This window comes from Ictalurus furcatus, chromosome 12 (genome assembly GCF_023375685.1).
Source record: "Ictalurus furcatus strain D&B chromosome 12, Billie_1.0, whole genome shotgun sequence".
Taxonomy (NCBI): domain Eukaryota; kingdom Metazoa; phylum Chordata; class Actinopteri; order Siluriformes; family Ictaluridae; genus Ictalurus; species Ictalurus furcatus.
In genome coordinates this window covers 4,060,144-4,077,283 of record NC_071266.1, presented here as the reverse complement: position 1 = coordinate 4,077,283, position 17,140 = coordinate 4,060,144, and the positions used below count along the sequence as shown (strand labels likewise).

Genomic DNA, 17,140 nt, shown 5'->3' with positions numbered 1-17,140 from the left:
TCCCTAGATGTAAGTGAAAGACCGATCTCTAGTTATCGGAAGCATTTGGTTGCAGTTATTACTGCTGAAGGTGGCACAACCAGATTTTAGGTTTAAGGGAGCAATTAGTTTTTCTATATATATTATATAATAAAACTTTTATTTCCTGTAAAAGATAAAAGGATAAACCAACATGAAGACTAGTGAGTTGTCTATGGGAGAAAAGCAAGCTGAGAAAAGAGGGGAAATCAGAGCCATGTTACAAGCATTGGGTATAGCCAATGCAACAATTTGGAATGTCCTGAAAACAAAAGAAACTACTGGTGTACTGAGCAACCAGACACTGAACAGGTCGGCCAAAGAAAACAACAGCTGTTGATGACAGTGAAGAAAAACACAAAAACAACATTCAGTGACATCACCAACAACCTCCACAGGGCAGGAGTGATGGTATCACAAGCTTGGAAAAGCATCAGAAAAGAAGAATAGTTTGGTGATGTCAGTGGGACACCAGCTTGAAGCAGTTACTGCAAACGAGGGATATGTAACCAAATATTAATTGTCATTTACTTCATTTACTTCAAGACTGTCTGTTCCAATACTTTTGCTCACCTAAAAATCAGATGGTCTGCCACCAAAAAGCCATGTTAAACATTATTTAACCCATCTAGATGTAAATATCAAGACAAGAATTTGAGTTTGATTCTGATCTATCGTCTCATATTCATCTTTTGATCTCAAACCCAAACGTCTTCGGTATATAGCGAAAACAAAATAAGTGGCCTTGATGTTCCAATACTTTTGGAGGAGACTGTGTATTTTACACATACATGCCTAGTTTGTCTGATATTTGAATTGTTGTTGTGATCATACTGGGGTCCACGTTGTCTGAGAACTCCTGTTTTACAACTACTGAAAGGGGGAAGTCTTCATGCTTACTCATGTAACTTATAATGAAAATAACCACATGAACTATCTGTAAACAATCAGATACTTTTGTTTATATATATATAATTTCATTTGTTTATTTATTTGCGAAAATATAATAGAAGTCATTCATTGTGATCAACGGTAGCTGATTTTCCAGTTCCAGAATTTCAATTTACACCACCAGAGGGCGCCAGATATAACACTTTCATTGCCTGTATACAGTAGGCCAGCGGTCGCCAACCCTGTTCCTGGAGATCTACCTACCTCAAGAGTTTATCTCCAACCATAATCGTTCCCACCTGACCATGTAATCATTGCCTTGAGAAGAGAACAGGCGTGTTAGATTTTGGTTGGAGATGAAACTTGCAGGAAGGTAGATCTCAAGCAAGAGGGTTGGTGACTGCCGGTATAGACAGCCTGCTACCAAATAAGTAATAGATGCCAGATTAGACACATAACCCTGCCTTAACTCCTGCATAAAGTCTTCTCATAAAATCGAAAAACACAGATATTCATCGGAGCGTTTTCCTGCGACAGCTGAAGCTTTCTCTGGAACCTTTCCAGCGAACCGTGTTGAAAAATGGATAATGTCAAATAAAGGAATCTTTAACAAGTTATTGTTTTATTGTAGCCTAGATTTTAACTTTATATTATTTAAAGCCCATGTTTACAATGTACAAGTTCATGTTACATGTTGTCAGATATGGTGCATTATCCTGCTTTTCTTTCGATACATTTGATTGAAAAAAAAACGATAAATCGCCCTCTAGGGTGGCCTTACAGTACAGAAAACAGTGAAGTGTTTTTCCCCTAACATCCTGTGTCTGCCCCGCTGGTGGAGCTTACAATGTTTAGTTGTAGGTAAGTTGTGTCATTGGTCATTAGTGCAATCATGTCTGTAAGGTGTAGTTTTCTACAATTGGATAGTAACCATCCATCCATCCATCTTCTATACCGCTTTATCCTTTTCAGGGTCACGGGGAACCTGGAGCGTATCCCAGGGAGCATGGGGCACAAGGCGGGGTACACCCTGGACAGGGTGCCAATCCATCGCAGGGCACACAATCACACACACATTCATACACTACGGACACTTTGGACTCGCCAATCAGCCTACCATGCATGTCTTTGGACTGGGGGAGGAAACCGGAGTACCCGGAGGAAACCCCCGCAGCACGGGGAGAACATGCAAACTCCGCACACACAGGGCCACGGTGGGAATCGAACCCCCGACCCTGGCGGTGTGAGGCGAACGTGCTAACCATCGACACAGAGCTTCACCTAAAGTGCCCTACCTTCTCTGTGACTCCATAACACTTATGATAAGAAAGACGTCTTTAACACACGACACTTCAGTGCATTTTTCGTCTATTTTATTAACAGCCGTAGCTCTTAATTTTGTAGATAAACAGCTGCAGAATCATGCTATTAGTCCATTTCAGTGTTATGTCCTTAGCAATATCTTAAATCAAAATAGTCTTTAGAGTCAACATAAAGCCTTTCACAGTGCAGGTACTACTGTGGTTTGGCTATCCAGCCTCATAAGGGGAAGTTTCCTACTTATATATTCGTAACGATATAATGACATAGTTATCTAGTTTAAAATAATATATATATATATATATATATATATATATATATATGAATCACTCAAACAGATTAGATATGTCAGTGAAAAGTGTGACAAAATCTTAAAATTAAAACAGTCATTTAACAACATCAGCTACTTATTATCTCACGCCGTCAGCTACTTTTCCACTCAGGTGCTCCAGTGCTCAGATGTCTTTGCCACAGTCAGGACACAGGATGTTGTCCCTCACGGTCAGGAAGCCACGATTCACCAAGGACACAGCGCACTTTGTGCAGTTGAAGCAGTCATGATGCCACTGGCGCTCCTCGAAGGAGATATACTTGCTGCCACCCAGACCTGTAGTTTTGCAGGATAGAATTACATCCATATTGACATAAACTGCATTAAAAATGAAGGATATTTATTACCTCGAATGGCACACGTCACATACTTGTAACGCTAGTAGTGTGTTCATACTGGTAAAATCAGTGAACTTATAAATATTATATACTAAAACTGGCAAAAATAAATAAATAAAAAAACGTAATCGACTGTTTTATGTATGTAAATTAGGGATGTAACTGAATATGAATACATTATTTGGATTGAATAGATAATGCATTCTAAAGCACGTCGATTTTTATTTATTTTTTTACTTTTATACGAGGTGGGCCTTTGCTTGAAGGGAGCCAGGATTGGTTGCAGTAGCCTGACTTAAGCCATGCCAACTATATTTCTACCATATATCTGTACAAAAAATATGCTTTTATACACAGAGCGCCTGCCCCGTACCCCTCACAGAGCACGCACCGTGCACAGGGTAGCATCTCTGCGGGGTCTCCGAGAAAATAATAATTTAATACATTTGGAAAATATTAACTTGTACATTCATTGTGTATGCTTTTGTCATGCCGTTGTTATTCAGAGACAATCCTGCTGTAAAACATACAGGCGTTATAATAATCACGGACCCCAGTTTGACTGGCAGCAGCACCGCATCTCAGCTTCATAGTAGAGGCTGATCATATAACAGACCTAAAACTAAATCTAAACAATATATGGTCAAATTTAAACAACAGTCCTTTGTTTATGGTTTTGAATGATAGTTCCCTAGCTTATTCAGTCACATTAGATAGATAGTTTGCCAGAATATGTGCTGGGTTTTTCAGTGTTTCCAGGGAACATCATTAAAAACATATATATACCACTGATAGGGCTGGTACAGGCGGCACACTTCTTAGCATAAAGGTTGCAGAAACAGGCAAGACAGTAAGGGAAGCCATCACGAGAAGTAAAGCGCTGTCCAGCCAACTGCTCCTTGCAGCCCGTGCACAGGAAGCAATCTTTATGCCACGGCTGCTCGTGGTAGGTCACACCGCCAGTGGTGATTGGCTAAGGGGAACAAAATAAGTGGAGTTTAAATAACGCAGAATATATTTAATTAGTTCGATATGTGATGTTGACATTTTGGATGGGGGGTGTTTTTTGTGTGTACAGTTGAGCTCATAAGTTTACATACCCCTTACCCCTTTTTTAAATAAGAGGGATCATAAACATTGCATTTTTTATTTATTTATTTTTTATTTTATTTAGTACTGCCCTGAATTAGCTATTTCAAATAACGCATGTTTACATATACGGTAGTCAACAAGACACAATAACAACTGGATTGACACAAATGAACCAGTTCTTATATTTTTCATTTAGTACTGACTTTCAGAAGATCATCCTGTTTAAAAGTTTACACCCCCTGGCTCTTAACATATTGTATTGCCTTCTTGAGCGTCAGGGAATGTTTGCACCTTTTGTAATATAGTAGTTGTGTATGAGTCTCTGAGTGAAAAGATGGACCTCGGTATCATATGGTCGTTGTTGGAAAGGGGTCAAATATGTCAGAAAACCAAGGAAAGTGGGCAGTTTAACTGCTCGGGACAAACAAGGGACTCACGAACAACTATCACGGAACGTAAAAACAGTCCTTGATCATCCAGTTAACAACACACGGTATTAAGAATCAACGTGTGTAAACTTTTGAATGGGTTCAATTGTGTAAGTTCAGTTATTATTGTGTCTTGTGGACTATATGTAAACATCTGTTATGTGAAATAGTGTAGCACTATTTTATGATCCCTCTTAATGCGTACGTATAACTTATGAGCTGAACTGTAGGCTCCAGGAATGATAAGCAGTTACATAACATGCTGCAGTTTTTTTTGTGGAAATATATATTATCTGTAAAGGTAACTTGACTTTGCATAAATGTTATGGAATTTATTTATTTATTTTTTTTGCAATATCCTTAAAACACGAGATACGAAAAGACGCACTGTGGATCATGTGAAACACTTGATTTTTGACTTTCCATTCGGTTAATGGGAATGTTTATTTCTTCATCTGGTCAAATCCTGTTTTCAAATCTATATCTTTCGTTTCGTTTGCAAAAGCCGATGTGTCAAACAAAAACAAAGTCTCGTTTTCGGTCGCGTGCCTTTATATGTTAATATTACTATGTCGTAAACTGTGAAAAAAAACGTTTGGCTTGAAAGCTCATGTCGTTATCAGTGTCACCTTCTTGCACTGCACACACTGGAAGGCAAACTGCTTCTCGTAGCAGGGCACACAGTAGTTGCTGTCATCTTTCGGGATGAAGCTCTTGGTGCCGATGAGCTGCTGACAACGCTGACAGGTGAAGCATGTCTCGTGCCAGCTACTGCCCTTGTGCTCCATTTTCCTCGAACCTGAGGAAGTGGGTTTACTTACTCACTATGCACGCATTAACGCTTCTGTCAGTGAAACACCCAAACCAAACACTGAATATAACTAATAACAGTGTTAGCCCTCTCCCTCGATTACTTAAATACTGCAATTAAGGAATAAAACACAACAGGACATGGTGTTATAGGAAAATAATTAACAACAGAGTACTGTGACGTGTTACTACCCTGAATCCGATCGTTTTCCTATAAGTGTTTGATTCTTCTTACGTTACAGCAATTTGTCAACTCTTTAACGCGTTTTATTTGTGAAAGAATATCACATTGTGCAATGTTACGTCGATGGTTTAAACGGGTGGAATGTCTATGAAACAAGTCTCCAGTGGGAGTCAGCACATGTTGTAACATTTTCTGACAGAGAAGGTCAGAGAAGGGATGATGACGGGAGGAGAGCACTGTCTATAGCGTCTATAAAGTTGTGATAACAGGAACGAACTTAAATCTAACTATAAACCGATAAAACGTCTGATCTGTCGTTCTTTAACTGACGGATCGCTGTGGTATACGAGGAATGAAACATCATAAAATGTATTATTAATAAAATAACTAAAATGTCAGCTTCATATCACAGCACCCTATCGGTGATTATCTTCCTATAACAGCATGCTTGTCGTGTTTTATTCTTTGCTTAATGAACACTTCTGAGCAATCAGAATCTTTGTATAGACACAATTACTTTGTTTTCTGGACGTACATACGGTATGTGACATTCAACTGAGCATGATAAAAGCTCATGCGTTTTTTGATCTCACCAGGCATGATGGTCTTCTTGCACTTGTGGCACTTGGACGAATACTCGTTGGCGTAGCACTCCGTGCAGAGCAGCTGCTCATCCTTGGTTGAGAACGGCTTGTCTGCTATGGAGCGTCTACACTTGAAGCATTGGAAGCAGTCACTGTGCCAGTGGCGGTCCTTATAGGAAAGATCCTGTGGGACAACACCAAGCAGGCTGTAAATGCTATGAACACTCATTAAGATTTAGATGAGTGCTAAAGATGGAAAGTAAATGCCTTAACTCTCATGTTCTCTTACTACTTAGCAATGGATGTCCCATGACCCTTGCTACCTCTGCTGCAATGATACAGTGTAAATTTAATATATATCTCAACGATTAGCTATACGGTATATGTTGTACGGAACTGTAGGTACCCAAACCCTTTTACATGGTTTATGTGGGTCGGTGTGACTGCAAATATAACATTAGGAGGAGATTTTTCGTCACTTTTAGGTCCAAATCGTCACGATTTCCGCTCACGTTAAGCGCTGGAGCACGCAGCGCGCTCCGAAGTGCGAGAACGCGCGTCCGGGTTTCAGTGACACTGACTTTGTTTACTTATGACATGTGAGTTATGTTGTGATTGCTGTCCTGTCTTGTCCTGTGTCATTAGTTTCAACTGTTTTGTGTTTCACTTCTGATCATGTTTAGTATTTAAACCCCTCGTGTCTCTCTGTTCGTCGCGAAGTATTGCGTGAGATTTCCGCATACCAAGCCTTTGTACCTTGTTCCTCGTTTTTATTTCATAGTTTTTTGATCTCGTTTCTCATTTCGCATAGTTTAAGCCCGTTGGCCAATCGCCTGACCTTTTGCCTGTTTTGGACCACGCTTTTGATTCACGATTTGGATTTGCCTGCCTGCCTCTCTTTAATAAAGCTCTTAACTCCATTACGTGCCTTAGGTGACAAAAATGACTGGAATACAATGATTATGTGAATTGAGATCGTCCTTTTCATGTTCAGGTCCCAAGCGCACAAAATTCAATTTTCGTGTTGTATTTATTAGTTCTTTTAAATATATATATTTTTAAATGGCCCGTATTTGTAGCTCTCACCACATAAAAGACGAAGCATAAACCGATTTTCTTTAATCTTCAGCATCATGGCAGGTCATTAAGCGGTGTGTGATGGGGCTTGTGATAAATCAGGGTGTTTTGGTGAGACTTAGTCTTATCCTGTGAGCACATACAGCATGTGCACAGCCTTGTGACCTGACATACTTAATTATCCGCCAATATGGCCTTAAAGAGCCCAAGGGTGTGCTCGTACATATTAAATCATTATTAAATCACACTGACTGTGAGTTGAAGAATTTTGGTTGCTGTAAGAGGAGGGATGAGGTGGCTAAAGAAGCCAAGGACACTGGTCAAACAAAAATGACTACTCTGCAGGTTAATTAGCCTGGAATGTGACCCTAATGCCAGGAGCCTGAGGAGAAAAGACAAAATAAACTCTCATAGACTACAGTAAGCTATTTGCTTATTTACTATGCAAATCTTAACGATGGTAATGCTTTTGCTGTATGCTAAATTCCACGTCCCACTTCATAGAGGTTTTTACGGAGTTTTGTCCTTGAAATACCAATGAGGAGCCATGCGTAGCCTACATATCTACAGAACAGAAATGAGTGCTAATAAAAACCAAAGGGAATATTTTGTCTGGATTGGATCCGCACAGTGTTGCAATTCTATTTTCAACCAGCCCCCTTCACATCTCTTTACAAATCAGGAAAACTTCAGAGTGGCCAAGTAAATGATATGCGGAGAAGGGCTTAACACTGAATCAGAAATCTGTGCAATCTTCCCCTTGACAGTAAATACAGTGTGTTATTATTAATTAATTAATTAATTAATTTAATGATGGACATTTTGCAGATTCTGCAAGGCGTATGTAAACTCACGACTTCAACTGTAGCTACATAAGATGCAATATCCCTAGTTCCCTAGGTATCCAAGGGCTCAGTTAAAAAGCGTCACTTAAACTAACAAAGCAATGAACCGCCCTAAAATAGCGACAGTAATTTTTAGCCCACTCTGTGATAACACGTAATACCGTAGGACAACTGCAAAATATTCATTTTGTTCCTTGGTGTAAAATGAAAGGGTATGAAAGGCATACCAGGGGCAGTTGATATAAATGGGATAACAGAACTACACACACGGTGTTGAATTTACACCCTACAGTGTTTATATAAGTCCACTGGACACAAATAAACACTCTGGGTGTTAATTCAACACTGGGGATTTTACTAAGGTTTCATTCCTGGCATCCGTATAAGATTCTTTGCCGTTAACAAAATGTGCAACTGCATCACCAATAGGCATACGAAAACTACGTAGAATGATATGAAGAAGCTGAGGCTGATTTCTTTCTAGGCCAGAATGTAGATTCATGCAAACTAGCAGTGGCAGTCATGCCAGCCATGCCAAAAAGAGTGAACCAATTCCTAGATGTTTTTCAGCCCGTATCACTGGCACATCTGCGACACATCATCGTGATTGAGAAGGTAACGATCTGAAGAACATTAGACCCAGGCAAAAAGCAATACATTTGCACAACTGACGGATACAGACGAATCATGCACAATGTAACACAGACTCATAACGTTTCGATTTCCGGTTGTCTTTAACAGGAGAGGCTTATTTTCTCTCCATTCTAGACTCTGTAGTAATTAATTATTAATTATTAGTAGTAATTATTAATCCCATGCATGGTTCAGCCAAGCTAGATGTTAAATATATTGTGCAAACGCCCAAGCTTAGTGATCTATTCATAGGTTAGTGATACTACCTCATATTGGACTAAGCCTGATAAGTCATGAATCTTAGTCTAGATACTGTTTATTTATTTTTTCATATTTACAATGACCAGTCAGGTGTAATACTTTTATCTTATCTTACACTAATTGTGTCAAATTACCCAGAACACGATATATGTAGTAGTACACAGTCAACCACGTCATTGTTGCCAACCTTTAAGATAATAAACGAAACCTGATTTATAATTAAATGCTGCATTAATTCACTATTTCTTTTTGAAAAAAAATATTACTAAATGTACCTTTACAATTAATATCTGGTGCGACCGTCCCTGGAGAGGAAAACAAAACTTCCTATAATGTTTAACAAAGTCGGAGGTACTTCTGGAGGATCTTGCTGTCTTGATATAAGTTTGGGTCACTGGCTCATTATCTTGTTTTGAAGATCTATTCATCTACAGGCAGCGTAACCAGGTTGTGAACTAAAACATCTCTCTGTGTTAAATGTGAATTATTGTATTTTATACAGTAATGTTTTCCTGTTCTTTCGAAAGGTATCAATCATTTTCTTGTAAACAACCTTTTTTTTTTTTTTTTTACTATCGTTCCACTATTTGTGAAAATTTTAACTGGGTCCCGAAGAGGACATACGGGTCAAGATGAAATCTGATGAAACTTGAGCTGATGAACTTACCCTGCTGTCGCTGCCAATGGGTTTCTTGCACTCCTCGCAGGTGTTGGAGTAAAGGCTGTTGTAGCACTTCACACAGTAGGGGTTCTCTTCTCGCAGAATATACTTCGTCCCAAACAGGGACTCCTTGCAGTAGTGACAATCATAGCGTTCTGCCATTGTGGGTCCAACAGCAGCTGGAATATATACAGTATATAGATATATGCAATGAATGTGCACACAATGGAGTGTTTACTCTATCATCCTTTTTTCCCCCAAAATGTCTCTGGAGGAGAAATTGAAAGTTGAAGCAAACATTGCACAATCAAAGATACACAAAACGACCAAAGCATATTTTTAGTGGGTGGTTTGTAAACGAAAATTAAATGACAATTTTTTTTTTTTTAATACCATGTTTGGCATTTAGAGGAAACACAGCAAGACCCCAGTACAGTATTACAAATTGGAAAACTGGCGAGTCTGGATTCAGGTTGAAAAAAAAAATAATCTTCACAAGGATACAACAAGGATTCTTTAGAATATTTATTGCACGAATCAGGATGCCAGATAACGCAATAGACTTCACTGCTGCAGACCTATTAGACAGATGGTACAAATATTCATAAAGCACGTAGGTATGTTAGTATCAGCTCTTGTGTGTTTTTCTTCGAGGTAAGCTTTGCCTGTGTATTATCCCTGAAAATATACCAAACACTGGCTGTCATTTAAAATGGTTATCCTTTGATCTGAAACGTAGACAGCTTTGACAAAACATTTTGTTCTCATGCTTTGAAGCGTTGCCAATAATGAAGCGGGATGACTCCAAGCATAAGTCTGTATCCCCAGCTGAAAGTGCAGCTGCACAAAATCTTGCCCTTTTACTTTGCCAGTCAGAGATTAAGCTAAATTTAGAGTGTGCGTACGAGATCTTTTACTCACCTACATAGTATGTCTACTGTTAAACCTAAACTGTAAGGAACATTTATGAAACTTTCACTGTAACAGTGAATTAGATGACAGACTGAATGGGTTGTGAGTCAAGCTGATTTGAGAAAAAAATCATCAGCTCTTACTGTTGCTGCGAAATAACTTCTCTGATCTGTATTAGACATCTGGCGTTAGAATGCCAGGTAATGCCAGGAGTACAGACTGCTATCAGTGCTCAATATTCAATACATACAGCAACATGAAAACATTTCTCTGACTTGAACCAGGTACAACAAGGTAGGTTCACTTAATACACCTGCAGCTCTGTCAAATTACACGTGTTAAATGTCATGATCATCTCTGAAAATAGGCCTAATTGGGCATTGTTGTGCAGCCTTGGAAACAGAATTTAAAAATGTTATGCAAAAAAATTTAAAAAATGTTTCTACTACAGAGGGAAAATCTCTTATGTAATGTATAGTACAATAATTTAAGTCAATCGATACATACAACTACATAGTATTACAACACAGTCCATTTCAGAGAAGAGAAGAGAAGAGAAGAGAAGAGAAGAGAACTCAGGCTTTGGATGTTGCACGTACCAGTGTTTGATGCTGTGCTGAGTCGTGCCGAGTTCCTCTGTTGCTTTGGCTTTAGTATCTGAGGAAAACACAGAGGGGCGATTCGGTCTCTCCTCCTTATTGGATTACTCCCCCTGCAAACAGGGCAGTGGCGTGATAGGGACGGAAAATTTACTTTAGTACTAACTATAAATAAACTATTAATACATGCACACATAAGTAAAAGATTCTGAAACGTACAAAGTGTACTGGCATGCTGCGTGTATCTAGTACTTTACACCAAATTATGGCATAATACACATATATATGCACTGTCCTAGTGTATTTTTCTATATAGACTATTTGGGAACTAACACCAGATGAGAGTGAATATTGTTCCATTGAGAGCGCCTTATCTGCAGCCTTAGGATGGGTTTATTGTGCTCACACTTCAGGAATTAGAGGTGTGGGAAACAACACTGGAAAAAGCCCTTTTCTCCTTTACGCACTCTACATCTTATGGGCAATTAATAGACTTTCAAAGTAATCAGAGTGTTTACTGATGCTTAGTGTTTCATGAGCATAACGGCATGAAATCCATGAACATAATGACAAGTCCCTTGTTGCAATAGAGATGGGTAAAGAGAAGAAGAACACAGAGGAAGAGCATGAAATGAACAAGAATTCCAACCTCACAAAACAAAACACCGAATAACAATCACGTGGATTTGCTCAGAAAAAGACTTTCATACAACCTGTGTATTCCTCATAGAGTTCGAGCTAGTGTTACAGAGCTTAGCTATATTGGATTCAATCAGCAATGTGGCTTCAACATTGTACCTCATAGTCTACTGGAAGGATCAGAGGCTAATCTGGGAAGCCTCCATCACCAAATTCCCCCAGGCTATGTCCTCTCTCACATATCATACGCAGACCAGCCAGACATTCTCCTGTAGTTGTCAGAGAGAAGGCTTTGAACGCTCACATCCCTTGTCAATTAACACATGACATCAACAGGGACATCAAAAATGATTACTGATTTATAATTGTTATATAAATATGCAACTCGTTTTCATGGATAACTGGAACAGTACCAAAACACATACAATCAAATCCACGTCTTCAAGCTTCGCATTAAATAATCAAGAGGTACCCCACTAACAGAATTCCAGATACACGCTCAGTATTCAATATCAGAAGTCAGAGAGGTGTTCAAGCAACAACACAAAAGCAATCTTTGTCTCTTGAAGAGAAGAGCAAAGCAGAGTCAACTGATGCAACCTAATGTCTTTAAAAAAAGGCATCACACTTACCTTAAAGGGGTGGAAAAACGGGTTTAATTAACTTAAACAAATGAAGTTTTAGTCTTTATTAAATTATCTCAGCCGTTCAGTTCCTATGGCGACTCCCCTTCAGAGCAGCTTCTGTTCACTCTTAGCCAGACCAAGTTGCTCTCCTACAAACATTTTCGTACCAATTCGTACCTTTTCTCATGCAAAAGCTTACAAATCATAAGGCTATGCTGGCACAGTGCCAGGCTTTCTGCCCAGAGATAAGACCTCAGATAAGCTCAGCAGCTGTCTACATGAGGCAGCTAAAGCTCTTCGTTTAGCGTTGCAGCAGATGAGGTGCAGAAAAGGTCAGCGGTGATCCCCCCCAACCCCACCCCACCCCAGCGGCCGAACACTGACCCGGCCACACAATTACTGACTGTTTACCTTCAAAGAACCACGGCTTGTCTGTAATTCTGTATAACTAGGTTACCCTTTTCTGCGTGCGTCATTCTCTCAGTCCTAACGCATAGGAATGTCTCTGAATCCCACTGACAAGGTCTCCCTATGCAATAGGAATGTTTAATGTAAAAGGGGACTGCTCAAAGACCCCTATTCTGGATAAATATCCTTCACCGGTTGGGAACTACAATCTTATCTTGTTGATGTGGCTACAGGTTTTCATCACAGCCAAACTGGAGACACATGTCAAAGTTATTTGAAGACCAAGAACAACTAATGATGTGTGATTCCTGTTTGTTTGGAACAAAAGCCTGCAGTCACACCGGCCCTTTGCGGATGAGATTTAAGATCCCCGACCAGAATCAAAATCAGAATCACACAAATTATACATGGCAAGCATCGCAGGAATTTGTTTTAACAACTCTGGCAACACGCAAGCACATGCTCATATAGTGTGTAATAGTTCAAATATAATTATAATCCAATATACTGAAAAAAAATATCTATCGACTAAAGATCTGAGACATGAATAAAATATGCAGTGTTAGTTACAGAAGGTGAAATAAAAACAGCAATTATTAAACAGCGTTCTTAAATGCAAAACTTAAATGTGTTTAAACCTGAGAATAGCCAGGACAATATTAAATATTTTAAGTATTAAATATTTCCAGATTTTAAAAGCATAAAGGAAAATGCTAATTTTGTTCCCCTGCTATTTATTTTATTCTTGTGTTTTACTCTTATGGCACACATTAAGGCAGAATTTAATCTACCTGTCTGACGTTCACGAGATACACAGTGGGAAACGGGAGATTTTAGTACTCCACACCCGAGAAAACGTCGAAGAGACTATTACGTAGAAGTAGCTCATGGACTTAGCTTTTGATGGGATTACATATTTAACAAGCATGTACAGATTATACAAACAGACAAATACAAATAAGGAAATCGAATTAGCTATAGGTTTGTGTCCGAATGGTGTCACGTATGAAGAAACTCTGGACTCCACTTCCCATCAGCCACTGCACTGCTCTAGTTGTCACATGACCACCTGCACCTGATTCACGTTTTGGTTAATGAGCACTCATGTGTATATATAGTCCTGGTCTGCACTATGTGCTGGTCTTTCGTTGTCTTAGACGCTCGTTGTTTATGTCTCGGTGTTTTTGTTTCATGCCACAGTAGTTTTCCAAGTTGTGTTTGTGTCTTTGTTTCCTAGTACGTTTGTTTCAATAAATGTTATTATCTGCACCTGCTTCTGGCTCAACCTCGACTCGTGACAAATGGTCCATGGGAGTGGTGGGGGGGGGGTTGACAGATCGGAAGGGGGGCGCAAATTGTTTTCAAGAAAAAACACCGAATATCATTTGTGTACTCGGTGTATTTTATTGCTTTTCAAATCGAATGTGCATAAATGAAAAACCCCGCATTCCCTCTCCTTCTGCGTTTTCTTTTTGCTGAGGAGAGGCGGAGCTTAGTCTGCCTTTTATCTAGCTGTCAGTGTAGACCAGTGTTACCAACTTAGCCACTTTTCAGACCCCTTTAGCAACTTTTTTTTTTTTTTTGCAAAATAAGTCCATAGTGATAAATCTAGCGACTTTTTGGACAAACCTTAGCAACCTGCCAAATTTGGCTAGTACTGTCCTGCAAGCGCGAGGTCCTGCTTTCCCTCTGCACTCTCACCTCTCTCTGCGTCTGCTCTGTACAGTGAGGGTCCGAGAGCCGGAGATTTAACACCGTCATGGATAACGAGACGCGCCCTTCCTCCCAATTTACATCATTCTTATGCGGATGTTTCTATAATGCAAGACGAATGGAATGCAAGATGTTTTACATGTAAAAATAGTCCACGCTATTACAGCCTAGTTCTCTTGTTCAAAGTAGTTATAGTGTTCAGAAACAGTTTTCATCATTCATGTTCCACACCTGTCCGTTATATAGTTTATAAAAGTCATTAAAAAAATCTATCTATCTCTCTATCTATCTAAAAACAGATTATAGATTAGGTTATATATAGATAAATTTTATATAGAATATAGATAATCATTACACCTGGCCTCTTCCAATCAAACAAAATACTATAGGTCTCTGAATGAGTCAGTTAACTGGTTAATCCAGTGAAGTCAATTAATCAAATTGATCCACTGTAACCCTGTCCAGGATAAAACAGTTACTGAAGATAAAGGAATGATCGCTTTCTAAAATACAGTAGAACATATACATTGATCAGACCTGTTATTTTCATGACAGTTACTTGTTTAAGAGCAAAATGCAGCTGCTGTATATCTAAAAAGTAAGAAATAATTGACGGCTGGCGACTGAACGATTAGAAAATACTGCACATCCCAAAGTGGTAATGCCGCTACACCTCGGGTGTGCGTTATTTTCTAGTGATTCAACAGACCGGAGTCAATTACACCGCTCATACCACAGTTACCACACCTCAAGACGTCGTTCAGATGTTTTATTTAAAGACATTTGTCGGGTTTTTGTTCTTAAAATGCTCACGTGTGGAACTAATATATCACGCATCCCATCTCAAGCCTCCGTTGCTAATTCCATACCGCCACTTCAGAGCAAGTAACGGAGGCTTCAGCCATATGGAGTTGGAGAGAGGGAGAGAGAGAGAGAGAGAGAGAGAGAGAGAGTTCATGGTTTTTTGTTTTGTTTTTTTCTGTTTCCTGCTGATAATATAAAAATAGAATAAATAAATTAAATAAATAAATATCGATAAGCCTACTTGTTCACAGGGATTTAAGTTTTTTATTACTGCAGAAAATACAATAAATAAATAAATAAATAAAGATACTTGTTCACTGGCTTTTCTGTCATATTACAGCAATCACACATGCTGTCTCATGCTCTCTCTCTCTTTCTTTTTTCTTGCTCTCTCATTCTCTCTCGTTCCAATAACTGCGTATCAATGCTCAAGCCGCTGTTTCGCCTCGTGGCCACGTTAGCACCTCGGGTGCACATTATTTTTTGTAATAATTCAACGGCCCGTCACCAATAATTACTTACTTATAATGAGAGAAATTGAAATTTTTTTTGTCCTTTTGATTGTTGTTAAATGTGTGTGCTGCGGTGGACAGTAGGCAACTTTTCTGTTGTTTCCGTTAATTGGCGAAGTGATATAGAACTGTAACGTGGTCAGACCTGACTGGAACTACTTTAGCTGTGCATTTACTGAAAAATATTTGCACACCTCAGAACGTCTGTCAGCCAATCAGAATCGAGAATTCAACAGCGCCGTGGTATAAAGAGAATATATTGTTGCCTGAGATGGGATTACACATATTGTGAATAGTTAAATGCATGTTTTCTTGAATGTGCAACAATTATTGCCACCCTTTCAGTCAATACTTTGTACTACCTCCCTTTGCCAAGATAACAGCTCTGAGTCTTCTCCTATAATGCCTGATGAGGTTGGAGAATACATGGCAAGGGATCTGAGACCGTTCCTCCATACAGAATCTCTACAGACCCTTCACATTTCAAGGTCTAATCTGGTGGACTCTCCTCTTCAGTTCACCCCACAGGTTCTCTATGGGGTTCAGGTCAGGGACTGGGATGGTCATGGCAGGACCTTGATTTTGTGGTCAGTAAACCCTTTTTGTGTTGATTTTGATGTATGTTGTGGATCACTGTCCTGCTGGAAAGTCCAACCACGGCCCATTTGAAGCTTTCTGGCAGAGGCAGTCAGGTTTTCATTTCATATCTGTTGGTATTTGATAGAGTCCATGATGCCATGTATACTAACAAAATATCAGGTCCTCTCGCAGGAAACAGCACCAAAACATTAAAGAGCCACCATCATATTTAACGGTGGGCATGAGGTACTTTTCCACACGACTACCTCTCTGTGTGCACCAAAACTACCTCTGGTGTTTATTGCCGAAAAAACTATAGTTTGGTTTCATCTGACCATAGAACCCGATCCCATTTGAAGTTCCAGTAGTGTCTGGCAAACTGAACACGCTCGAGTTTGTTTTTGGATGAGAGTAAAGGCTTGTTTTCTTGAAACCCTTCCAAACAACTTGTGGTGATGTAGGTGACTTCAGATTGTAGTTTTGGAGACTTTCTGACCCCAAGACGCAACTAACTTCTGCAATTCTCCAGTTGTGATACTTGGAGATTTTTCGGCCACTTGAACCGTCCTCTTCACAGTGTGTTGAGACGATATAGACACACGTCCAATTCCAGGATGATTCATAACATTTCCTGTTGACTGGAACTTATTAATTATTGCCCTGATGGTGGAAACGGGTATTTTCAACCCTTGTGCTATTTTCTTATAGATACTTCCCATTTTGTGAAGCTCAACAACCTTTTGCCGCACACCACAGCTATATTCCTCGGTCTTACCCATTGTTATGAATGACTAAGGGAATTTGGCCTATGTATTACCTCATATTTATGCCCCTGTGAAACAGGAAGTCATGGTTGAACAATATCCTTTTCCTAT

General features: G+C 39.3%; 1 protein-coding gene across 2 annotated transcripts; it reads right to left on the bottom strand.

Annotated features, from left to right (window-relative positions):
- Positions 1-1,913: 1,913 nt before the first annotated feature.
- Positions 1,914-11,301, bottom strand: fhl2b (four and a half LIM domains 2b). 2 transcript variants are annotated; one of them, XM_053638728.1, is made up of 6 exons: positions 10,985-11,301; positions 9,480-9,652; positions 6,006-6,180; positions 5,048-5,217; positions 3,685-3,871; positions 1,914-2,836 (listed from the first exon to the last, which is right to left on the bottom strand). In XM_053638728.1, the coding sequence occupies exons 1-6, from the start codon at positions 11,178-11,180 to the stop codon at positions 2,685-2,687; spliced, it is 1,053 nt and encodes a 350-aa protein (XP_053494703.1). In that variant the 5' UTR covers positions 11,181-11,301; the 3' UTR covers positions 1,914-2,684. The 2 variants fall into 2 exon arrangements, with proteins under 2 accessions (XP_053494703.1, XP_053494704.1); XM_053638729.1 differs by lacking the exon at positions 10,985-11,301 and having other exon boundaries at positions 9,480-9,653.
- Between the last annotated feature and the right edge of the window lie 5,839 nt (positions 11,302-17,140).

Coding starts and splice junctions, on each gene's coding strand:
- fhl2b (XM_053638728.1), bottom strand. CDS start 11,180: ATGTGTGCATGTATTAATAGTTTATTTATAGTTAGTACTAAAGTAAAT. Junction 9,653..10,984: donor CAGCACAGCATCAAACACTG/GTACGTGCAACA, acceptor TATATATTCCAG/CTGCTGTTGGACCCACAATG. Junction 3,872..5,047: donor AGTGTGTGCAGTGCAAGAAG/GTGACACTGATA, acceptor TGTTCCCCTTAG/CCAATCACCACTGGCGGTGT.